Source organism: Podarcis bocagei (assembly GCF_964188305.1).
Source record: "Podarcis bocagei genome assembly, chromosome: 6".
NCBI lineage: Eukaryota > Metazoa > Chordata > Lepidosauria > Squamata > Lacertidae > Podarcis > Podarcis bocagei.
Window position 1 is genome coordinate 94,801,362 of NC_138130.1, and position 26,029 is coordinate 94,827,390.

At 47.8% G+C, this 26,029-nt stretch overlaps 1 protein-coding gene across 2 annotated transcripts in view; it reads left to right on the forward strand.

The window, feature by feature from the left end:
* LOC308588817 (uncharacterized protein) overlaps positions 1 to 26,029 on the forward strand; it is a gene marked incomplete at its 3' end in the record, with an annotated part of 117,300 nt that overhangs the window by 48,038 nt on the left and 43,233 nt on the right. The window contains exon 2 of one of the 2 annotated variants that reach the window (XR_014008900.1): positions 3,639 to 6,907. Coding sequence is in view for 1 of the 2 variants with exons in the window: in XM_081197508.1 (XP_081053634.1) it covers positions 3,639 to 3,868 (230 nt within the window). Of the gene's footprint in view, positions 1 to 3,638; positions 6,908 to 26,029 lie in introns of those variants that run through there. The other variant, XM_081197508.1, reaches the window with a different exon arrangement.

Genomic DNA, 26,029 nt, shown 5'->3' on the forward strand with positions numbered 1-26,029 from the left:
TCCTCTCTGCCCAGAACGTTGGAGGCTATACACCACACCCCCTCAACAGTATTTATAGGAACTCAAACACTGAGATCCTGCTCTGTTCTAGTAACAAGAAGCCGAAAGCACCAGCCTGAAGATGACGAGTGAGACCTCGTCGAAACGTCGCCTAGACACCCCAACTCTTACACGGGAAGACACCCGAAGACACCAAAACCTACACACACACATATATATATATATATATATATATATATATATATATATATATGCTTTCGTAGATTTTCACGGGTACAGGAATGTAGGTTTTGGTGTCTTCGGGTGTCTTCCCGTGTAAGAGTTGGGGTGTCTAGGCGACGTTTCGACGAGGTCTCACTCGTCATCTTCAGGCTGGTGCTTTCGGCTTCTTGTTACTAGAACAGAGCAGGATCTCAGTGTTTGAGTTCCTATAAATACTGTTGAGGGGGTGTGGTGTATAGCCTCCAACGTTCTGGGCAGAGAGGAAGTTCCTAGGTTAATGTGCCTTTTCTTCTTTTGTTCATTAATTACTTGAGGGATATCTTGAGTGATTACTTGAGTTATATTCTGAGTACCACTTAGGAGGGTCATTAGGTGTGGATTAGTTGCTAAAGCTTTCGTGTCTTGACCTCTTGACCTTGTAAAGAGTTTTTCTGAGAAGATGGCTGTACTGCACTTAGTTGTGCTCTGGCTTGGCTTCGTGTATAGGGGCGAGCTGTGGTTTTGTGCCCTGTGCCAGCCAGATCTGTGTAGGGATTGCAGGGGGGTGCAGCATCCGGAGGTGCCACTATGGTTTGGCTACTGGATGGTGTCTGTAATTTATCTGTGGAGAGGGTCTGGGTTTGGGTCTGGTGTGGTTGATTGGAGATGGCGTTCTGTGTGCCTCTGGTTCTGGTGTCGGTTTTTGTGGGGAGGGCTAATTTCCAGATGTCTGGCAGGCGGGACGTGTCGTCACGCTTGTTCATGTTGTGAGGGTGTTTCTCTATCTCGATGGCTTCCATGATTATTCTCTTGTGGTGATGTTCCATGTTAAAGGACAAACAAACAGACGAATAAATGCACGTATCGCAGAACACAAGAATGCCGTCAAAAAAGAAGAAAAAACTTCCTCTCTTTACCAACACATGAAAGAAACAGGACACGAAATTAATTTTGCAGATTCCAAATTGCTCTTTAACATGGAACATCACCACAAGAGAATAATCATGGAAGCCATCGAGATAGAGAAACACCCTCACAACATGAACAAGCGTGACGACACGTCCCGCCTGCCAGACATCTGGAAATTAGCCCTCCCCACAAAAACCGACACCAGAACCAGAGGCACACAGAACGCCATCTCCAATCAACCACACCAGACCCAAACCCAGACCCTCTCCACAGATAAATTACAGACACCATCCAGTAGCCAAACCATAGTGGCACCTCCGGATGCTGCACCCCCCTGCAATCCCTACACAGATCTGGCTGGCACAGGGCACAAAACCACAGCTCGCCCCTATACACGAAGCCAAGCCAGAGCACAACTAAGTGCAGTACAGCCATCTTCTCAGAAAAACTCTTTACAAGGTCAAGAGGTCAAGACACGAAAGCTTTAGCAACTAATCCACACCTAATGACCCTCCTAAGTGGTACTCAGAATATCACTCAAGTAATCACTCAAGATATCCCTCAAGTAATTAATGAACAAAAGAAGAAAAGGCACATTAACCTAGGAACTTCCTCTCTGCCCAGAACGTTGGAGGCTATACACCACACCCCCTCAACAGTATTTATAGGAACTCAAACACTGAGATCCTGCTCTGTTCTAGTAACAAGAAGCCGAAAGCACCAGCCTGAAGATGACGAGTGAGACCTCGTCGAAACGTCGCCTAGACACCCCAACTCTTACACGGGAAGACACCCGAAGACACCAAAACCTACATATATATATATATATATATATATATATATATATATATATATATATATATATATATATTCATTTCCTGTTTGTTTCCACTCTAAAGATAACGCTTGCTGATTTCCATTGTGCGGTGACTCTCCTTCATCTGCTGGTTCTCCTAATCCCACTTCTGCTTGGAGTTTGCGTTCGTCACTTCGACATTTTCATTTTCAATAACACCAAGTTAGGAACAGAACTTTCAAGGTGAAGTTGTGCTTGAGCAATGACGTGTGAATACAGGTCAGGAGAGAGATGGAGGGGAGAGCAGACCCACTAGCATTTAATTCTTCATCTGCAAGGGAAAGCAGGCTGAGCGTGTCCCTCTGAAGGTGACATTTCGAGGCCATAAATTAGTGTGCACCGGTGTGAGGCTACAGAACATGTACATTTCCTTTATGTGCATTTAGGAGAAGCGCCGTAGCTCAGTCGTAGGGAGTCTGCTTTGCATGCATGCGCAAGGTCCCAGGTTCAATCCCAGAGATCTCCACGCAGGGCTTGGAGAGACTTAACTGCAATATTTTATTACTCTGCCACCCTGGGCTCATCTCAGAGGAAGGATCAGCTGGAAATTGAATGAATGATAATATTACTTTCCAGGCAACAGGCTCACATAGAACAAACACCTTAGAGGTTCACCACAGTATTCGGAGGGGAGTTTAGAGGATGGCATGTTTTATCTACAGTGAAACCTTGTCCACACAGAGCTCATTTTGTCCCTGTTTACTGATTAATTTCACCTGCTCTGCTTCTGTACCTATGTTCTCTGCCTTTTGTTTCTGTTTTTCTGTTTCTGCTTACCGATAATTATAAACCTCTTAAGGTCACTCTGAAAGCTGCCGACTCTCTAGCTCATCCATCGCTGGCAAATATCAGCGAGCCCGTGATTCTTCTCGCCTACTGTATTAAATTCGTCTCACCCAATATATTAGAAATGAGCAGTAGGTGTCAATGCCACACCTTCCCGAACTTTATTACAATGCTGGGAGCAGCTGGCTTTGCTATCTCAATAGAGGAATTCTGTTCTGACTTCTGCTTTAATTTCCTCCCAACACAGGCTGCTTATTAAGCAACCCTGTTAAGGAAAGGACTTGAAACCTGTGCCCCCACCCCGATGTTGTTGGACTACAACTCCCATCATCCACATGCTGTCTGTCAAACAACTTCTGGTTCCTCATCCTCCTGTTAAGCCTTAGCACAGGGATGGGGAACCTGTGGCCAGAAGTTAGAGCATCACCAACCCCAGCCAGCATGGCCAGTGACCAGGGATGATGGGAGTTGTAGTCCAGAAAGATGTGGAGGTTCCCCAATCTTGCATTAAGGACTTGGGACCATCCTGATCCTCACCTGCCTGTCCTGTTGTCCACAAAGGGTTGGGAATACAGTCATACCTCGAGTTATAGACGCTTCAGATTGTGTTATTTCGGGTTGCGGACTGCCGAAACCTGGAAGTACCAGAACGGGTTACTTCCGGGTTTCGGCAGTCGCGCATGCGCAGAAGCCCTGAATTGTAACCCGTGCGTGCGCAGATGCGGGTTGCGAACACTGCGGGTTGCAAATGTGCATCCCGCACAGATCATGTTCGCAACCTGAGCGTCCGCTTCTTTGAATTCAATTTTGCCAGCGTGTTTTCTACTCCTAGTGTATTCTAAAGAGAATGACCGAACCCTGTCTCGCGTTTCTCTTCCGTTCTTAGGGGAGAACACAGAACTGCCGACCTTCACTGCCACTGCGGGGCTCCACTCTGTACTGGAGGACACGGTATCGCCCGCGTTCAGTGCCACCGTTATCATCATCGTCACAGTCATCATCTCCGGGAGTGCTTACCTGTGTTTCTTGAAATACATCTGCGCCGGGTGCTGCAAATCCACACAGGTGGTGCCTGTGAGGAGACTGGACCCCAGCAGATCGGAAGAGCAAGTGTAAGTCTTGGTTCTCAGTCAGCTGTTGATGGCTCAGCCAAGAAGAACTCATGTCTACCTGTGAATGAGAACGAAAAGACCAGCCTGTTCCTGATGGTGCAAATAAATGTTGGGAGATGTCTAAAAGGAGAAGATAGCCTGCCCAGGGAATTTGGTCAACCAGAAAACACTTGTGAAACTTTGTGGCTTAAAATCTGGTTATCTACATATGGTTTATCTCCACTGGATAACTGATTGACGTGGACGGGCCAAAGTCCAGCAAGTCACAGCCTGCAGGGCTACTTTGAGTCAAATGCCTGGTTCCACTCCCTGGAAGCCGAATTCCATTCTTGTGGGTAGGAGATGGAATATTTGGGCATTGCTTCTTCCTGTCCCACATACAAGATTTGAAATACCCCTCCACTGCCTGTCACTAGGGGGGGTCTCCCTTTGCAACACCTGCTGTGAGAAGAATGGGTCTGACGTGGTTATGGGGTGGATCAGGTCTCTGGGGCTGAGCCCTTGAGTTCCTGCACATCTCCCTCCCTTCTTAAAATGACTTTGTTCCTGTTTTTACTTTGCCTACAAATTGCAGTGCTGGTGAAGATCCCAGGAACCCGCCACCTTAATTTGTCCAGAGGCAGCTATATAAATTAGTGCATTGGCAAATTGTGTCATGGGCCTGTGCCCCAAAGTCTTGTAAGTACCTAGCAACCTCACTGGGCCATTCCTAGGTCTTTAATGCTAAAGTCATCATGGACCAATTCGCCTGATGGAAAAGTTGGTCCATCAAGGACTTGCTCTTTTGAACTTTGGATGCTTCTAAGACAGGCAGCCCACTCCTCCTGTGTTGAAAAGAGTCAATTTGCCTCTAAAGAGGTTGCTCTGTATCTTCTCTGACTGTATTTTCTCCTACTCTTATCTGCATCCGTCAGTGCCACTTATTTAAGCATAAAATGTAAAGGGACCCCTGACCATTAGGTCCAGTTGTGGCTGACTCTGGGGTTGCGGTGCTCATCTCGCTTTATTGGCCGAGGGAGCCGGCGTACAGCTTCTGGGTCATGTGGCCAGCATGACTAAGCCGCTTCTGGCGAACCAGAGCAGCGCACAGAAATGCCATTTACCTTCCCGCTGGAGCGGTACCTATTTATCTACTTGCACTTTGATGTGCTTTCGAACTGCTAGGTTGGCAGGAGCAGGGACCGAGCAACGGGAGCTCACCCTGTCCCGGGGATTTGAATGGCCGACCTTCTGATCAGCAAGCCCTAGGCTCTGTGGTTTAACCCACAGCGCCACCCACATCCTGTCTATTTAAGCATACTTGTGTGCAATTGGCCTTTGCTATTTCTGTGTTATCAGAGCCTTCCCTCCCTTTAAACAGGAAATCAGTTACACAAACTGCTACACATGCTGTAAAAAACCTTGCTGGCTTACAATGCAATCCTATACAGTGGTACCTCGGATTACAAATGCTTCAGGTTACAAACTCCGCTATCCCAGAAGTAGTACCTCGGGTTGCAGACTTTGCCCCAGGATGAGAACGGAAATTGTGGTGTGGCGGCAGCGGGAGGCCCCATTAGCGAAAGTGCGCCTCGGGTTAAGAATGGTTTTGGGTTAAGAACGGACCTCCAGAATGAATTAAGTTTGTAACCCGAGGTATCACTGTATTATGTCTAACTCAGAAGTGAATCCCACTAAATTCAATTGTTATTTCTGTGGTGCAGTGGGTCAGTGTGTCTGGCTGTCAGCCAGAAGGTTGGTGGTTCAAGAAGCCCACCCAGGGATGATTCTTGCATTGCAGGGGGTTGGATTAGATGATCCTTGGAGTACCTTGAAACTCTACAACTCTATGATTTTCCAGGATTTCTGAGGCTGCAACCCATTATTGGGTTCGACTGGACTTTGAGGAAGCATGCATAAGGTCACTGTCTCTCAGCATAAGCTACCTCGGAGGGTTGTTGTGCAGATAAAATGGGGAGGGAAGAATCCTGCACTTGAACTCCTTGGTGGAACAGGTGGCACTGTATATAAATGAAATAAATAAATAAATAAATAAATAAATAAATAAATAAATAAATAAATGTAAGATGTCCGTCTGCTAATTTTTTTCAACAGGAGGTAAGCCTATTGCTCCCCCCAGAGGTGCAAGTTGTGTGATGGTGGGTTTTTTAGCACCTGTTGAAAATCTTATCTCTTCACCCATTAGAAGAAAGTTGATTTGACAAAAGCAGAAGTAAATGGATAGGTGCTGTCTGCTGCTCTGGTTAAATGGGTTTGTTTTAATCTTGTTTAAAATCAGTGGCCTAATTTTCATTTAATTAAATGCTTGAGTTATAAGTTGCCCTGGGATCAAAACTGATGAAAGGTTGTGAACGAATGAATAAATAAAATTCCCAGAATCTGTTTACTACCCTAGCTCATCACATTTTGGAAGGCAGGCCAATCAAAAGGGGTGTGCTATGTTTTTCAGTGGGATTCATTAGATGTTTTCTCCAAATATCTGAGCGATTTAAAATAGTCCAATAGAATATAAGCAAATTCAGAACCAAACCCTTAGATGAAACCAGTTATCTGGGAGCGAAACAATGAAAACACTACACTCTTGATGAAAGCAGCAAAGTGAAGAACTAAAAATGCACATTGTAGATAAAAACAAGGCTTAAGAGTTCACTCGACACACTTACCTAGGAGTAAGTGCCACTGAACTCAGTATGGTTCCATATTTGAGTAGGTTTGCACAGAATTGCACCCTTGTATCATGAGACACCACCGAACTAATAAATAATAAGAGATAACCCTCTCTAAGCATATGCTGGGTCTTCAGAGCTTTAGAAACTGCTAAAGCAGGTTTGTGTGAACAGTGTTGTGGAACACCTTGCTTCCCTTCTACCAACACATGGAGCCCTCAGGTGGACAGACCCTGGGGAGGCCATCCCAACTGAGATGGATCAGCCGGTATAGCATGAGACTCTTCATCTCAGGGTTGTGGGTTTGAGCCCCACGTTGGGCGAAAGATTCCTGAACTGCAGGATGGTTGGACTAGATGGCCCTCATTGTTGTTGTTGTTTAGTCGTTTAGTCATGTCCGACTCTTCGTGACCCCATGGACCAGAGCATGCCAGGCACTCCTGTCTTCCACTGTCTCCTGCAGTTTGGTCAAACTCATGCTGGTAGCTTTGAGAACACTGTCCAACCACCTCGTCCTGTCGTCCCCTTCTCCTTGTGTCCTCCATCTTTCCCAACATCAGGGTCTTTTCCAGGGAGTCTTCTCATGAGGTGGCCAAAGTACTGGAGCCTCAGCTTCAGGATCTGTCCTTCCAGTGAGCACTCAGGGCTGATTTCCTACAGAATGGAGAGGTTTCATCTTCTTGCAGTCCATGGGACTCTCAAGATGGCCCTCACGGTCCCTTCCAATTCTGCGATTCTATGAGGGATCCTGGAATGCAAAGCTGTCTCACCAAGAAGGTTCTCTCACCTGCTGGGCCACGTTCTGCCTCCACCGTCAGAGGGATCGTGCCACTGAATACCAGTTTCTGGGAATCGCAGGGCTCTTGTGTTGAGGTTCTGCTTACAGGTTTCCCATTGGGGCATCTGGTTGGCTCCTGTGAGAACAGGATGCTGAGCTAGGCAGGCCATTGGCCTGATCCAGCGGGTCTCTTCTTATGTTCTTAAAGGATATGGACAGTGGAATTGGGATTTGGTGGGTGTGCTCCCCTCCCCACACTCTTTGCTCGTGAATTTCCGCGTGTCCTCAACAATCAGCCTTTTGAATTGGGTCCAGATGTCAATGGGAAGCTGCCAGAGAAGCAATATATTCCCCGTTAAATAAATGCAGTGTTTATTTCTTTAAATGGGTGGGTGCGCCCTTCATGGGACAGTTCGCTGGGTTGCACAAAAGTCAAGTTGAAGTGGCCGCCAGAGGGAGCCCCAGGAACGTCTCAAAAGGATAATGGTTCCTGGAGGAATCAGCTGGTTCTCTGTAGGAAAATCAACCAGGAGCCAAGACCTTCAAGGCTGATCTCAACATATGCAAGTCCCTTTTCACCACTAACCCCCAACAAAAAATTTTCTCACAGCCCAGATATTGTCAGCACAATCCTAGACGTGTCTACTCAGAAGTAACTCCCGTGGAGTTTAGTGGGGGGATTGCTCTCAAGTAGGTACGTACAGAATTGTAGCCTCTGGGCTGTGTCAGTTTACAATGCAAATAATTAGTTTTTCTCAGGACTGTTCATGCTCATCCCTCACCTGTTGCTTTCAAGCTAGTTTAATTCCAGTTCATGCCATCTGCCAAGATGGATATGATAACCTGATAGATATTTGAAAACCCTTCCCTTGATTAGCTTATCCATACCTTTCGCTTACCACCCATGCCCCAGTGAATAAGGAAGGGAGTGGTGATTGTGATCTTGATGTATGCCCACCCACAACATCACTGGGCAGGTGTGGATACACCCCACAGTGCTGAGTCCACCTCCATCCATTTTCAGATGGACACACTGTGTGGTAACGCAGGATCAGTCTGCACTGAGCTTTTATTTTTCGAAGGAAACGGGTTGGAGAAAACGCTCTTCATAAAATACGCCATGGGTCTGGGTTGTGTGTGGACTAGGCAGGAGAAACAAGACCTCGATGTGCATTGCATGTAGAATATAATGTTGAGTGCACACAGCCAGAGCCGGATTTAGGTTTGATGAGGCCCTAAGCTACTGAAGGGAATGGGGCCCTTTATATGTCCAGCTGTCCTTTGTCAACCACCAATTGTCACTGTTTTTTGTATTGAATATATGCTATGTGGTAATTTATGGGCCTAATAGGTATCTCAAGCCATTTGCACATAACAAAATATGTATTTTATCAAAGTAACTGATATAGAAATGAGCAATATACCGTATTTTTCACTCTATAACACGCACCAGACCATAACACGCACGTAGTTTTTAGAGGAGGAAAACAAGAAAAAAAATATTCTAAACGAAATAGTGGATATATGATTTTTGTGGTTCATGCTGTGGCCACAGACATGTGATCTGACGGTGAGTTTGGAGTTTGGAGTAGTCCAATGCAAAAATCCTGAGGATCCATGTGGATCCATGCTTTGTAACCACAGAGGAGGGAAGGAAGGGGAACCATGGATCCTCTGCTCACGACTGCAGCAGATTCCCCCGCCACCTGCAGGCATTCGCTCCATAACACACACAGACATTTCCCCTTACTTTCTAGGAGGAAAAAAGTGAGTGTTATGGTGCAAAAAATACGGTATTTTAGGGAGCAGGCTAGCAGGCGGGGCTCATTACTTACATCATAGGAGCCTACACAAAACAAAACACTGTTGCTGTATGTAGGTTTTATTTTATTTGTTTTTTATCTTATATTTTGGAACTGTACATCCAGTTTTCCCCCCTTTACATTTTTTGGAGGGCCCCCAGAGAGTGGGGCCCTAAGCAATAGCTTGTTTAGCTTATACGTAAATCCAGCACTGCACACAGCCTTAGTCTGTGATTATGAACAAAATGCAAGTCCCTTTCAAGGGAAGCCGTACTGTTGGCACACAACCAAAAACCACCCCAAACAACCCCTGAACGGTGGTTGCAAAATTCCACACTATGAAAGAAGACAGGTTTTTTTAATGCAAGGAAACTTGGGAAAGGCTATAACTCTGGAAGGGAATGTGCTCGTCATGCAAAAGGTTGCAGGTTCAATCCCCCTAGGGCTGGGAGATTGTTGTTAAAATATAAATTTGTATCATTTAAATTTGTATCCCACCAGTGGCGTAGCGTGGGTTGTCAGCACCCGGGGCAAGGCAAGTAATTTGCGCCCCCTAACCCGTGGATTTGCGCCCCCTAACCCGTGGATTTGTGCCCCCTAACCCCCAGATGTTGCGCCCGGTGCAGCCGGGCCCCCCTGCACCCCCCACGCTACGCCACTGTATCCCACCTTCCAACCAAACATCGCAGGGCGGTTCGCAACATAAAAATACAAAATGAAAACACGAAATGTGTAATAACACGAAGACAAAAACAAGACAAAAAAACACTCCCAGCAATACATTTAAAAGGCCATAGAATGTTATTTGCCTGGTGTGCAAAGCTACATAGTGAGGGCACCAGACAAGCCTCTCTGGGAAGAGCATTCTGCAAATGTTGAGCAACCGCGGAGAAGGCCCGTTCTTGTGTTGCCACCTTTGGGACTTCCTGTGGAAGGAGGCACATGAAGAAGGGCCTCAAATGATGACCGCAGGGTCCAGGTCAGTTCATATGGGGATGAGCTTCGACTGTTCTGCATAGCACACCTGAAGATGGAGCCTTTATTTCTAATACAGTGGTTCCTCAGGTTACATACGCTTCAGGTTACAGACTCCGCTAACCCAGAAATAGTGCTTCAGGTTAAGAACTTTGCTTCAGGATGAGAACAGAAATTGTGCTCCGGCGGCGCGGCAGCAGGAGGCCCCATTAGCTAAAGTGGTGCTTCAGGTTAAGAACAGTTTCAGGTTAAGAACGGACCTCCGGAACGAATTAAGTACTTAACCCGAGGTACCACTGTAGTTATAGGGCACTTCCAGACTGCCACTATTTTGCAGGAAGGAAGATTTAAGTTTGTGCAGCTGAAGTGAATCGCAGTTCTCTGGCAACCTAGCACAACAGAGGTTGGGTGGCCCTCTGTCATGGATGCTTTAGCTGACGTCCCTGCATTGCAGGGGGTTGGGATAGATGACCCTAGCACCCAACTCTATGATTCTATGAACAAAAACAACACACCAAACCCGTGCCTGTTTTTGCTTTCTGAAACGTGGCGGGGAAATGCATGGGGTGAACAAATCACCAATGGAAAGACCCCACCAGGATGAATTCCCCTTGCCATTTAACTGCTCGGCAGATGGAACAAATGCTCAATAAAGACCGGATACAATTTGACTTCTGCGTAAGCTTTGTTGAAGCAAAGCTTAATGTATTTTTAATATTTTGTTGGAAGCCGCCCAGAGTGGCTGGGGAAACCCAGCCAGATGGGCGGGGCATAAATAATAAATTATTATTATTATTATTAATTATTGCAATAGGTCTTCTGCAGGCGCCTATGGTTAACCTTCGAGGGTGGGAATGTAGTTCAATGGTAGGGCAGGTGCTTTGCCCACAAAAAGTTCCAGGTTCAATGTTTGGCATCTCTAGACAAGTCTGGGAAAGACCAACCCCTGTACTTGCCTGTATAAGGAGAACATGGTTATCTTCTGCCTGCGTGATTCAACCTCCGTCCCTTTCTGCAGTTACAAAGGAGCGTCTCCACCTCCATCGTTCTGCCCGGACACTGAGGTCCAGCGCCGAGGGCCTTCTGGTGGTTCCCTCACTACGAGAAGTCAAGTTACAGGGAACTAGGCAGAGGGCCTTCTCAGTGGTGGCACCCACCCTGTGGAACGCCCTCCCATCAGATGTCAAAGAGAAAAATAACTACCAAACTTTTAGAAGACATCTGAAGGCAGCCCTGTTCAGGGAAGCTTTTAATATTTAATAGGTTATTGTATTTTAGTGTTTGGTTGGAAGCCGCCCAGAGTGGCTGGGGAAACCCAGCCAGATGGGCGGGGTATAAATAATAAATTATTATTATTACCTTACACGTGTTTCCCTTTTCTCCCGAAAAAGCAGAAATCCAGCAGGCAGTGCATTTCCCTTTCTCCATGTCAGAAGAAAACTGCTGGATTTTGCCTGCCTTGCAGGCATTAAAAAACACAGGAACCTCACAAGGGGGGGGGGAGAGGCAGCCCCACTTGACTTTTATAAGTGTTTTAATAGCGTCTGGGTTGATGCTGAAAACATCCTCTTATATCCTGCCAAAGAAATAATTGTTAACTGAAGACAAAGAGACGCATCAACAGGAAATGGAGGCTGATAGAATACTAATGACCATTTAAGGTGATTGAGTCTGAACCGTTATATAAATACATTCAAGGCTGACATCTTTATCAAGAGCTATTAAATGCTGAAGTGCTCAGAGTAAGAGGAGGTAGAATGCAGAGGGATGGAAACTGGCAGAGATAAGGGTAAAGAGGGAAGTGATGAGAGAGCCAAGTGGGGTTTTCCTGTTTCGTTATTTTAAAACATTCCACATCCCCTTATCGAACCAACAGAAGATTGCAGTTAAGAAATTGGGTGGGTGAGGAAGTCTGTCTGAATTAGAAAATAATATCGCTGAGATGCAAACGAGGCAATAGTACAAACAAAACCTAAAGCAAAAAAAACTGGAAGCTGGAGAAACTGTGGGCTATGTCTGGTACTGCATAAAGAAATACCAACTTATTTTCTGTTTCTTGTTATAATTTATTTTTTATTTTACATTTCACACCAAACAAACTAATTTTGCACTGAATTTCAATACCCCATTTCAACCTCCCTCCCTTTCTGCAGTTAAAGGTAAAGGTAAAGGTACCCCTGCCCGTACGGGCCAGTCGTGTCCGACTCTGGGGTTGCACGCCCATCTCGCTTAAGAGGCCGGGGGCCAGTGCTGTCCGAAGACACTTCCAGGTCACGTGGCCAGCGTGACAAGCTGCATCTGGCAAGCCAGCGCAGCACACGGAAATGCCGTTTACCTTCCCACTATTAAGCGGTCCCTATTTATCTACTTGCACTTAAGGGTGCTTTCGAACTGCTAGGTTGGCAGGCGCTGGGACCAAGCAACGGGAGCGCACCCCGTCGCGGGGATTCGAACCGCCGACCTGACGATTGGCAAGTCCTAGGCGCTGAGGTTTTACCCACAGCGCCACCCGTGTCCCTAACGTAACACTAATGTCTCAGCAAATGAAACTGACCTGTAGAAAACGTAATTTGAAAAAAGAGACATTGCAGATACTTTTGTAAACCAAGAAATCTTCAATAAAAATATATATTTAAAAAATAAAGATCAGGCTTTGCTAATCAATCAATCAATCAATAAGTTTTATGTTGTTTGGGTATCTCAAATCCTATTATTCCCAAAAGAAAAGGTTCTGTTTTCTTAGAAAAGGTTATCTTAAGAATAAATGTGAACTTTAATTCCATCAGCACATGGGTAACGCTGCTAAATTGCGTCTTAAATCTGCTTTTCAAAACGACATGGCCATGGGATTATAAATCAGTGTTTATAACAATTATGATTAAAAAATGTGCATTGTTCATCCTCCAAGTCTCTTGCCTAAGACTCAATTGACTAGAGCAAACAGGGCTCCAACGTCTGCCCCATGAGGAGGCGAGCGAGGAGGAAGAGGCAGCCCAATATTTTCTGATGCCTGAGGCCAAGGACAAAAGGACTTCCCTGCCCATTCCCCATGCAGAAACCAAAGGGAGTGGCAGTGGAGTCTTACTTCATCGCTGGTCAGGGGGCAAGGAGTGTCCTCTACCTGGGGGCAGCAGGCTAGCTTAGACTTCTCAGAGGAAATGTGGGGTGTGGGAGGCTACATCCTCTGCCGGGAATGTGAGAAAAGAAATCATGGTCTATTGTCTCCTCCAGCATTGGTCTTTTAACTTGTGGATCAGGAACGGAAATAGATAAAAGGCAGAAACTGGTGTCAACAAAACTCTTCAAAGTGTTTGCATCAGAAGCACTGGGTGTGCGTATGTCAATGTTTGACCTCCGCATCAGGCAACAAAAATCTTGTGCCGCCACCGTTTCCGTGCTAAATCAATGCAGTGCCTGACCTTTCTTCACTTAAATAGGCTTCAATGCTAGGATACCGCTAAATCCTTAAAAATCTCAGGCCACAGACCGAGGACATGAATTTGTATACACTTTGCATGTGCTAAATTATATGTACAGGGGCAAATTTAGGCTGGGATTAAGCTGTTCTGCAAGTGATGGGTTAAACAAAAAAGGGGGAAGGGGCTGCAGATTCCCCCAGTGCAAATGATCTGGGGTTTTACACACACAATTCTGCACTGGGCCACCCCTTAACAACATCCCTGGTTAAATGGCTTGATACTGTTCATTGCTGTTTTTTCCTGAGAATTTTTCGACTTTCTGATAATAATGATCATTTTTCGTTCCTTCTCTTCTCCCGCACAAAGCTACTGTTTCCCTAAAGCTTTCAAAGATCACAAAATGCCAGAACTTCAAAGAGCTTTTTTGTAAAAAATAATAATAAATAAATCAGACATACCCTTTGTCGTTTCTCTTAACTAGACAATTTGATGAGGCACTGATTTCACCTTTTATAAGCCATGAAGTTCCAGCCACCATAATGAGCTGAAATAACTTGAAGGGACAAAAATCAAAGGTATATATTAGTAGAGGTGGGGGTGCTGCCCTAAACCTAAGATACCTATTAATTGCAGAGCAATATCCATAAGATCAAGAGGAAAATGTGAGGTCTAATTTGCCGCCTCCTGAAATACTCATCTCGGTTTATCATGCCTGGTAATAGGAATATAGAGCAGCAATATCTGAAGTAAGAAGTATAGGCTGCAATGCCTCTTTCCATCCGAGGGCCACAATCCATTCTGGGTGATCTCCAGGGGGCCAGAGGAGAAACTGGAGATAGCGAAAGATTTACTAGGCTACACACTCAAAACACACCTCTCTGTGTTATCAGAGTACAAGTTTGCATTCCTGCCCAGGGAAAACACTGCAGGAAAATGCAAAGCAGGGTGTGTGGTGTGTGGCTCGGAAAGGTGTGCTGCCTGCAGGGAAAGGGCCAGATGGAGAGGGCCACATTTGGCCCCTGGAGCTGAGCTTCCCCAACCACAAGCCAGCAGTGGGAGGGGCCACAGCCAGTGGTGGGTGGGACCACTCTTTCTGCCATCCCCTTCCCCTTCCCCTGCCATTCCATTTTCTCCCATCCTTTCCCCTACCTAAAATTAGACTGAGGGTACATGAAATGAGGCCGAGGGCCACATGTATCCCTCAGGCTTTCTAGAACAGGAGCACTCACTGGCATTGGACGAGACACCAGTTCTTCCTTCCACCAAGGATTTATTGAGAGCCAACGTGGTGTAGTGGTTAAGAGTGATGGACTCATAATCTGGTGAACCAGGTTCGCTTCCCCGCTCCTCCACATGCAGCTGCTGGGTGACCTTGGGCTAGTCACACTTCTCTGAAGTCTCTCAGCCCCACTCACCTCACAGAGTGTTTCTTGTGGGGGAGGAAGGGAAAGGAGAATGTTAGCTGCTTTGAGACTCTGTCAGGTAGTGATTACCTACAGAGACATAATCCTTCTTCCTTAGTTGGGATTCCTGCATTGCAGGGGGTTGGACTACATGATGATGATGATGATGATGATGATCTGACCCTCCAAGTGTCCCTATTTTCCAGGGACAGCCCCAGATTTACCGTCCCGGTTTCTGATTTGATCCCAGAATGTCTCACTTTTCCTTCCCTATTTTCATCGGAGAACTGCTGGAGGGTATGTGATAACAATAATTTCTTATGCCCCAGCCACTTTGGGCAGCTTCCAACAAAAATACAGAGGGGGAAAGGGGGAGAAGGGGGGGGGGACCCAAGCATTAAAAGCTTCCCAAAACAGGGCTCCCTTCAGATGTCTACAAAAAGTTATATAGCTGTTTACATGACTCCCAGGGTCCGTTCTAATTCTGCAGTTAACTCTGCAGTCTACGATTGCTCTATCAGTTTTGAGAAGTTCCAGCTGAATCCCACTGAGAGAGTGTGGCAGACAATAATGAGGATGTTGAATCGACCACTTTCCTTGCCATTCCGGGCAAGATGGGCTGCAATCAGATGGTGGCCTCGGACCATATTGGCATATTGGCAGAGCTGCTGTCTGCTTAGATGTCAATAAGCTGCTCTGCGAAAGATTGCTGCCCATTTATTCGAACACTGAAGTGATGTAAAACACTGATTGTGCAATGTGAAGCCGTGGTGTTGTGTCATCACCACTAGCGTGGGATGCCGGCACCCAGGGCAAGGAAAGTGTTGTGCTCCTAAGGCAAGTATTGCGCCCTCTAGCCAGACCCTCCATGTGGCGCTGCTGCTGCTGCTTCCGGTCTGAGCGGGTGGTCCTAGCGCTCTGTTAAGCCTTGCCAGGGAGGGTTCAAATCGCATGCAAAAATTGTATGTTAGGAGAACAGCACACCAAAATGCTGGCAGATTTCCCCAGAAGGTGGTGGTGGTTGCAAACTCTGGAATTGTGGCAAGCTGAGCTCAAGACTGGAGTAACGAAAAATTCAGAAAAACTGAACCGGGCTGGTGAATCCATCCTTACTCAAACTTCCTGCCCGCTTAGCTGCTGGGGCCTCTCCTGAATTGTTAAAGGTTAGGTTTTCTCCAAAAACCATTCATTCCTTTTCCATCTATTGCCAAGGGCAGGATTCCGGATGATTAAATAAAAATAAAAAACCCTGTTTTTTGTTCCTATTCTTCCTGTTAAAACAAGCAAGCCCCATGGACCTTGGAGGTGAGAAGCTCTTTAATGTCCCACCGACAAAGATCGGCACATGCTGTTCTTTCACACTTGCAACCGGAACTGTCCCACGATCTCCAAAAGAAAGTCCCGTGCACTTAGAGACTGAATGGGAGTCCTCTGGTGGTATCACAAAGGATTCCTTTGCCAGAATTCAGCCAGCGGAGCATTGGTCTCCGAAATACTGCTGCCGTCTCTGGCACCTGCATTTTCCTTGCCATTTTTCTACATACCGTATTTTTTGCTCTATAAGACTCACTTTTTCCCTCCTAAAAAGTAAGGGGAAATGTGTGTGTGTCTTATGGAGCGAATGCAGGCTGCGCTGCTATCCCAGAAGCCAGAAAAGCAAGAGGGATTGCTGCTTTCACTGCGCAGTGATCCCTCTTGCTGTTCTGGCTTCTGAGATTCAGAATATTTTTTTTTCTTGTTTTCCTCCTCCAAAAACTAGGTGCGTCTTGTGGTCTGGTGCATCTTATAGAGCGAAAAATATGGTATATTTCCACACGCATCTGGTGCCCTCCAAATGTTTTGGACTGTGATTCCCAGCAGCCCCAAACTAAGTTTTTCTGTGGGGCACACTGCTCCCCACTCACCCTGCCTCTGCACCTATATTGCATGCCTGCAGGGCCGGCCCAATCATGAGGCAAGGTGAGGCAGCTGCCTCAGGTGGCAGGACCCGCCGGGCAGAGGCGGTTTTAGGATAGCGTGAGCGGTTTGGCTGCACTAGGTGCTGTGTTGCAGGGGGTGCCAAAACAATGCTGTTAGAAAGCAGCACTAGAGGCAGGGGGCCCTGAATTTTAGTGTCACGCTAAGCACTGCCGAAATTTGAGAGCCCAATGTCTGCCACTGCACTGGGGCAACAGATCTGCCCTCCAAGGAGTGCATTGTCTGCTGCTACTGCTGCAGATTTCGGCTGTGATGGCTGTGAAGAAGAAGAAGAGGAAGAAGAGGAAGAAGAGGAAGAAGAAGAAGAAGAAGAAGAAGAAGAAGAAGAAGAAGAAGAAGAAGAAGAAGAAGAAGAAGAAGAAGAAGAGTAGTTTGGATTTGATATCCCGCTTTATCACTACCCGAAGGAGTCTCAAAGCGGCTAACATTCTCCTTTCCCTTCCTCCCCCACAACAAACACTCTGTGAGGTGAGTGGGGCTGAGAGACTTCAAGGAAGTACGACTAGCCCAAGATCACCCAGCAGCTGCATGTGGAGGAGTGGGGAAGTGAACGCGGTTCACCAGATTACGAGGCCACCGCTCTTAACCACTACACAGCCACTGCTTCCACAGCCCGACTAATCATGGCGGCGGCAATGGAAGGTGGGTCAGCTTCAGGGTGGCACAGCAATCAGGCCCAATTGTGGCTGGTGCCAGCTGTGAGAGCAGCTCAGGATGCATGGCTCAGCCCTTCCCCTTAGGGTATCTCATTTCAGCACTTTCTGCTGGTGGAATTCCTGCTGGTGAGACTTCCACCTGCCCGTACATTCAGCAGGAGGAAGGAAGAGATCTGGGCTGGTGGAATGACACTTCCGTGGGAGGCCAGCTGAATCAGAAGCAAGCGGAGGAATTTGGATGGCAGCCTCGGCTATGAATCGAAAAGCACTGGGTTCAAATCTCACCTCTCACTGGGTAGCTTCAGAGAATTCACTGTCTCCTTCAGCCTCCACCCAACTCCTGTTTTGTTGCAGATATAGAGGGGCCATGATCCTGATCTGCCTTGCAGGCTTGTTGTTTTGATAAGGCAATGAATCAACTCTCCAAAATGTGATGAAAAATCTTAAGTTGATTCATTCTTCTACATAATTATTAAAGGCACAGGGACCCCTCTCCTCTTTGGTTATCAGAGTAGCCACACAACACACACACACACACACAATGTGTGACCTCATCAGCTAGTATATTCTTTGCTTCAATGGCTAGTATAGCTTATATACAGAAAGGACAGACACCGGCAAGGAGAAACACAATCCCACATGACCCTTTGGCGGTGACATTCTGCAGGTCACGTGACTTCTCGATCTCATGCATGTGGCCCGGAGCTGAAGGTGCCAGACGAGGCCCACCTTTGACATTTTCTCTCTGCCACCCCCGTTTTCTCGCTGATGGAAATGTCTGCTGTGTGTGCACAAGCCAGGCAAAAGGGTCCTTTGTTTTTTGCTAATTCGTCTGAAAAGAACAGTGTTGAGCCAGATTTTGATCATTCCTGGTGAGCAGCCAGTTCTCTCCCTCCGCTCACGTGAAAGGCTCCATGCTTGCAGCTCAGCCTTAGTGGGGGAAGGGCTGCGTTGCATAACAGAAGGTTCCCGGTTTGATTCCTGGCATCTCCAGGTAAGGCTGGAAATGTCCCCATTGCCTGAAACCCTGGAGGGTTGCTGCCAGCCAGTGTCAGCAATACTAAACTAGGTGGACCAGTGGTCTGACTCAGTATAAGGTGTGGGAATGTTCAGGGTGGCAGGAGAGGATATATTGTTTATTAATATCCTTCCTAACTTGCATTAGCAAATTACTTTACTTGGCAGAGTGCATTCCTGTTTACACAGCAGAAAACTAGTTGCAAACTCGTGTGAGTTTCTTAAGACAATACACAATTTGAATCCATCCTAAAAGAATAAAGACACCACAGTCTTATTCATAAGCAATAAAAAGAAAGTTTACTCACGATCAGGCAGAGCACAGTGTGATCACTGAAGGCAGGCTTAGGGCTTAAAGCTACAAACTTATACTAACAGGTTTATCCCATAAGGAAGATGGCCTGGGGGACTGCTTGGCTGGCAGCCAGCAGTTCATTCCAGGAAATTCACAGGATGAAACGAAGATGGGGAAAAAAAGGAGAGGAGCAGCATGCCTTGTCCTTTTGCCAGGTCTGGAAAGGTCACATCCGCCGACTAGTCACATGCAAGGAAGGATGCTCCAGGCCGGGAGGAAGTTTCAACTGGCTGGACCAAACATTCCCTTGCATGTCCACTCTAGGAAAACAAGGAATGTTCTACAGTGGTATCTCGGGTTAAGAAATTAATTCGTTCTATACAACAGCAGCAAGAATACTCATTGCAAAGTATTGGAAGACACAAGATTTACCCACTCTGGAAGAATGGCAATAATAATAATAATAATAATAATAAATTTTATTTATATCCCGCCCTCCCCAGCTGAGCCGGGCTCAGGGCGGCTAACAACAACCAAATAACAGTCAAATAATAACACATTCTAAAAATATTTCATTATAAAAATTAGTTAAAATCAAATTGATGGCAACCGATTAAACAAAATTCTGTGCAGGTTGCCAGAGGAGGGAGTCAGGCTGCGCCCTGACCAAAAGCTTGGCGGAACAACTCTGTCTTGCAGGCCCTGCGGAAAGATGTCAGATCCCGCAGGGCCCTAGTCTCTTGTGACAGAGCATTCCACCAGGTTGGAGCTGCAGCCGAGAAGGCCCTGGCTCTAGTTGAGGCCAGCCTAACCTCTCTGAGGCCTGGGACCTTGAGGGTGTTATTATTTGTAGACCGTAGGTTTCTCTGTGGGGCATACCAGGAGAGGCGGTCCCGTAGGTACGAGGGTCCTAGGCCGTATAGGGCTTTAAAGGTTAAAACCAGCACCTTAAACCTGATCCTGTACTCCACCGGGAGCCAGTGCAGCTGGTATAGCACCGGATGAATGTGATCCCGCGGCGAAGACCCTGTAAGGAGTCTCGCTGCGGCATTCTGCACCCGCTGGAGTTTCTGGGTCAGTCTCAAGGGCAGCCCCACGTAGAGCGAGTTACAATAATCCAGTCTGGAGGTGACCGTCGCATGGATCACAGTGGCTAGGTCAGGGCGAGAGAGATAGGGGGCCAACTGCTTAGCTTGGCGGAGATGGAAAAATGCCGCCTTTGTTATAGCTGTAATCTGCGCCTCCATAGAAAGGGAGGTATCGAAGATTACACCCAAACTCTTAACGGACGGTGCTGGCACCAATTGCACCCCCGCAAGAGATGGGAGTTGCCCCCTCGATCCCATATCGTCCCGCCCCAGCCAGAGGACCTCTGTCTTCGAAGGATTTAACTTCAACCGGCTCCCACGTAACCATCCAGCCACAGCTTCCAGACATTTGGTCAGTGTGTCTGGGGCCGAGTTAGGATGGCCATCCATCAACAGATAGAGTTGGGTGTCATCAGCATACTGATGGCAGCCCAGCCCAAAACTCCGGACAAGCTGGGCGAGGGGGCGCATAAAGATGTTAAAAAGCATCGGGGAGAGAATCGCACCCTGAGGCACTCCACACACCAAGGAGTGACGCGATGACAATTCCCCCCCAAGCGCCACCCTCTGTCCCCGATCAGAGAGAAACGAGCGCAGCCATTGAAGGACTGTGCCCTGGATCCCCACGTCGGCAAGGCGGTGGTCCAGGAGTTCGTGATCGACCATGTCAAAGGCTGCTGACAGATCTAGAAGAATCAGCAGCCCCGACCCGCCTCGATCCAGCTGCCTGCGGAGATCATCTGTTAGGGCGACCAGAGCCGTCTCGGTCCCATGACCAGCACGGAAGCCGGACTGGAATGGATCCAAAGCAGATGTTTCATCCAGAAACCTACCAAGCTGTTCAGCAACCGCTCTCTCAATCACCTTACCCAGGAATGGAAGATTCGAGACCGGGCGGTAATTGGATAGATCTAAGGGATCTAACGATGTTTTCTTTAAGAGCGGACGCACCACCGCCTCCTTCAGTTCCCCTGGGAATATCCCGGTGCCAAGGGACAAATTGATGATATCCCCCAGGGGGCCCCGCACCTCGTCTGGACACGCTCTAATCAGCCATGACGGGCACGGGTCAAGAGGACAGGTGGTGGGCTTTCCAGCTTGGAGGAATCTGTCCACATCGGCTGGAGATATCCGGTCAAAGTGGTCCAATACTGGACCCGAGGACAGTCGAGGGGCCTCCAGTTCCTTTATTGTATCCAAATTGGCAGGGAGGTCATGGCGGAGCGACAAGACCTTCTCCGCAAAAAAGCTCGCAAATGCCTCACAGCTGTGTGTCAGATTGTTATTTAAATTTGGCTGTCCTTCAAGGGACGTTAAAGACCGGATTATACTAAATAATTGCGCCGGGCGAGAGCTAGCGGATGCAATGGAGGCCGAGAAGTAAGACTTCTTAGCGGCCTTCACTGCCATCTCATAGGTTTTCATAAAAACCCTATAAGATGTTCTTGAGGCTCCGTCACGGGCACCCCGCCATACTCGCTCTAGCCGTCTGAGGTCCCGCTTCATTTTCCGAAGCTCCTCGGTAAACCAGGGAGCCCGGTTTCTGCGGGGTCGCAGAGGGCGCTTAGGTGCGATCTCATCGATGGCTGCCAGGAGCTGGGTATTCCAGCCCTCAACAAGCTCAGTCAATGAGTCGCCAGGGGGAGCAAGGTCCCGCAAGGCTTGACGGAATCTATCAGGGTCCATCAGCCTCTGCGGGCGAGCCCAAATCGGCTCGCCACCTAAGCAGGGTGGGGGTGGAAAGTCAATCCTGGCTTTCAGAGCGTAGTGATCAGACCATGGCACCTTCATCGAGGGAGACATGATCACATCTATACCGGCGCCAAAGATCAAATCCAGCGTGTGGCCTGCTTGATGTGTGGGGCCCGAAACAAACTGGGAGAGCCCTAGTGTCGCCATGGAAGACACCAGGTCCAGAGCCTGTGAGGAGGGAGTGGCATCAGCATGGATGTTGAAGTCCCCCAGTACCAATAGGTTGGGGAACTCCAAGGCCCAGCCGGCCACCGCCTCCAGCAGGCCTGACAGGGTGGCTGCTGGTGCGCTAGGTGGCCGGTACACCAGCCAGACAGCCAAGCTCTCCTCGGAGCCCCACACTAGGCCAACACATTCAATGCCGGGGATCGATGGCGATGGTAGAGCCCTGAAAGAACAATTTTCCCGGATTAATATTGCCACCCCTCCCCCCCGGCCCACAGTCCGCGACTGGTGGAGGACAGAGAAACCTGGGGGCGCCATCTCTCGTAGGGTAACAGTTTCCCCTTCGCGCACCCAGGTCTCCGTCACACAAGCCAGGTCAACCCCCTGCGAGGTGAAGAAGTCTCGCAGGGTGGCGGTTTTTTTGCCTATAGACCTGGCATTGCACAACACCAGTGAAGGAGGTGAGTAATCCTTGCTCACCCTACCCTCGTCCCTCGGGATGGGGCGCAGATTGGAAGGGGTACGAGCATATCCATATCTCGATCCCCTTCGCCTATGACATCTGCCCCCACCGCCATACCTCCCTCGCCCCACTACGGTAGCAATCCCAAGCCTCAAACCAACCTCCATTTACAGAATAGAAACAAGTCAAATCAAAAACAATTGTACCAACACAACAAATCCCCACCCCACTCAATAGCCAACCCCAAACCAAACTAAAACAGAACAAAATAGAAATACATCAATAAAAACCACCGTTCACGGTGGGACAACAAAATAAAAAATAAAAACCCCTATAAAACATTTTAAAATATATAAAAACATATTAAGCATTTGCCGCGGCAACATCAGTGTCCTTAAAACAGTAGCGGTGGCGAGTGTGGGCCCCGCCCCCTAGGCCTGGAAGAGTGTGCCTACAGGAGGGAGCGGCCTTCCTCAACCCCCACGGTGGAGCCGCAGCAATGGTGTCCCAGTGCCTCATGAGGCCTCTTAAGCTGTGGCAGTGGTGAGTCAGTCTGGCCCCGCCCCCTGGGCCTGGTGGGATCAGCCTGAGAAGGGAGCGGCCTTCCCAACTCACAGTGCAGCAGCAGCAGTGGTGTTCCGGTGCCTCGTGTGGCCTCTTAAGCTGTGGCAGTGGTGAGTCAGTCTGGCCCCGCCCCCTGGGCCTGGTGGAATCAGCCTGGGGAGGGAGCGGCCTTCCCAACTCACAGTGCAGCAGCAGCAGTGGTGTTCCGGTGCCTGGTGCGGCCTCTTAAGCTGTGGCAGTGGTGAGTCAGTCTGGCCCCGCCCCCTGGGCCTGGTGGGATCAGCCTGAGGAGGGAGCGGCCTTCCCAACTCACAGTGCAGCAGCAGCAGTGGTGTTCCGGTGCCTCGTGTGGCCTCTTAAGCTGTGGCAGTGGTGAGTCAGTCTGGCCCCGCCCCCTGGGCCTGGTGGAATCAGCCTGGGGAGGGAGCGGCCTTCCCAACTCACAGTGCAGCAGCAGCAGTGGTGTTCCGGTGCCTGGTGCGGCCTCTTAAGCTGTGGCAGTGGTGAGTCAGTCTAGGCCCCGCCCCCTGGGCCTGGTGGAATCAGCCTGGGGAGGGAGCGGCCTTCCCAACTCACAGTGCAGCAGCAGCAGTGGTGTTCCGGTGCCTGGTGCGGCCTCTTAAGCTGTGGCAGTGGTGAGTCAGTCTAGGCCCCGCCCCCTGGGCCTGGTGGAATCAGCCTGGGGAGGGAGCGGCCTTCCCAACTCACAGTGCAGCAGCACTGTGATCGACTACATGGAATTGACAGAAATGACTGGCAGAATCCGAGACCAGGGAGAAGAGTTGATGAAAGAAGACTGGAAGAAATTTAAAGACTATTTACAGAAATATTGTAAAATTAATGAATGTTAGAAGGATGTCGGATAGAAACTAAGGGGTTTCCAGCTGTAATGCTTTAGGAGATACGAAAAAAAAGTTTTTAAATGGGTAAAAGCTTAATGGTAAGGATTTGCTGAACTAACAAATTGAAGTGGAATACAAAGAAGGGAGGTATGAGGAGGTCTGGGGAAATAAGCGTAAGGAAGATATGTTATGGAAAATTATCTGTTTTTTAACTGTTTTTATGTTGTATTTTGTTTCTTTTTTCCCCATTGTTATATTTTAAAAAACTTTAATAAATATCTTTGGGGGGAAAAAAGAAATTAATTCGTTCTGGAGGTCCATCCTTAACCTGAAACTGTTCTTAACCTGAAGCACCACTTTAGCTAATGGGGCCTCCCGCTGCTGCCGCTGCACCGCCGCCGCACGATTTCTGTTCTCATCCTGAAGCAAAGATCTTAACCTGAGGTACTATTTCTGGGTTAGCGGAGTCTGTAACCTGAAACATCTGTAACCTGAGGTACCACTGTACTTGACTACTCTCAGTGGATTACATCCCACATAAAGCAACTTCCTAAACCTTCAATATGGAAGGAATTTCTGCACTTGGCAAATGGATATAAGTTTTGCAGATGCAGAAGAGCACATGTAAAAGGTGCTCAGATTTCAGGGTCATGTTATGCAAGCCACACAGCTGTTATCCAAGCTGTACCCTGCGCATAGCTGTCAACTTTTCCCTTTTCTTGCGAGGAATCCTATTTGGAACAAGGAAATTTCCCTTTAAAAAAGGGAAACATTGACAGCTATGACCCTGCAAGGGAATTGTGCCAGCTACACCTGTTGAACTCTCATCCTCTAGACAGCCTTAGAAAGTTACAGGAGTTGCATTAGCTGCCACAAGAAGCGGGGCCTTCTCGGTAGTGGCCCCATATGCTTTGCAATGCCCCTCCCCCCAGCTAAGAGGTTAGTACGCATTTCTTCCCCCCAAACAGCCAATGGGGTTTCATTTGTGGGTTGCGATTGGTCTGATGCATTTGAACAAGTTGCATTTCTGCACAGTGCAGTTGGAAGATGTTGCGCTTTTGTTTTAGGAAAAGTGGTGCAGTACAGATGCATTAAAATTAATGCACCGCTCCCAAAAAACCCCAAACAAACACAGAGAGAAGGGAAATAGTAACTGTTCCAAAAGCAAAAAACAAAACAAAACCCCAGCTCCTTTCTTTTCCACTGCCTTGTTTCCTGAGAGCTTCCCTTCTCAATGAGAATACACATCTAATATCACATTTCCTCTTAGTGCTGCCCAACAGAAGCTAAAGGGACCAGGTTCCATATCAAGGACAGGGTATGTGTACCTGAAGTTGGCTCTCCCCACAAGAGGTCCTAACAAGAGGCAATGCAGAGAAGAATCTCAAGTATGTGTCGTATTTGCTTGTTCAAGGCAACTTCCAGCTGGGGCTTTGCAAGGCTGCTTTGAGAGTCAAGGCGATGTGGCGGCACAGGCTGATAAGGAAACGTGGGCTTCTTTAACAGTCAATTCTGTGCAGTTGTCTTGCCCACCCACCCACAGAGCTACAGTTCCCAGCACCCTTAACAAACAACAGTTCCCATAATTCTTTAGGAAAAGCCCACATTCAGTAAATGTATTTTGTATTGTGTGGATGTGTCCTCATTGCTTCACAGAACATGAAGAGTCTTCCATACAGAGAGACCAACTGACAATCAGAGAAAGAGGGTAATGATCCCCATCTTGGCTGTGGGTCCTGATAGACCCGCTCCCTGCCTTGCAGGCTTTCCCCCACCTGACCTGGGAGGGCAGGGCCAGGACTGACTCCAACTACAAAAACTGAGACTGAGGAAGAGGCCAGAGATTATTTTGCCGGACTGACTCCAGCTACAAAAGCTGAGACTGGGGAAGAGGCCAGAGATTATTTTGCCGGACTGACTCCAGCTACAAAAGCTGAGACTGAGGAAGAGGCCAGAGACTTTTGCAGGCCTCTTATTGCAGACCCAGGTCATCGAGCCTGAGCTTTCGCCGTCCACCATGAACCACCATTGGCAGCAGCGGCAGAAGATATGTTCTATGTTTTTATGATAGATACTATTTTATTCTCTTGATAATTATGCTGCTTTAAATGCACATTTCATATTTGACTGCCTTTGGTTATGCTTTAATTTCAAATGTTTAAGATAAAAAATTGTTAACTTTGCTGTGTTAAATGTGCATTCTGTATTTGACCTCCAGTGTGGTGTTTTATTTGCTTTGGAGAAGGAGTTAGCTCGCTGAGTCAAAAGCCACGTTTTACTGTCTTTATGTTTTCATTATTTTC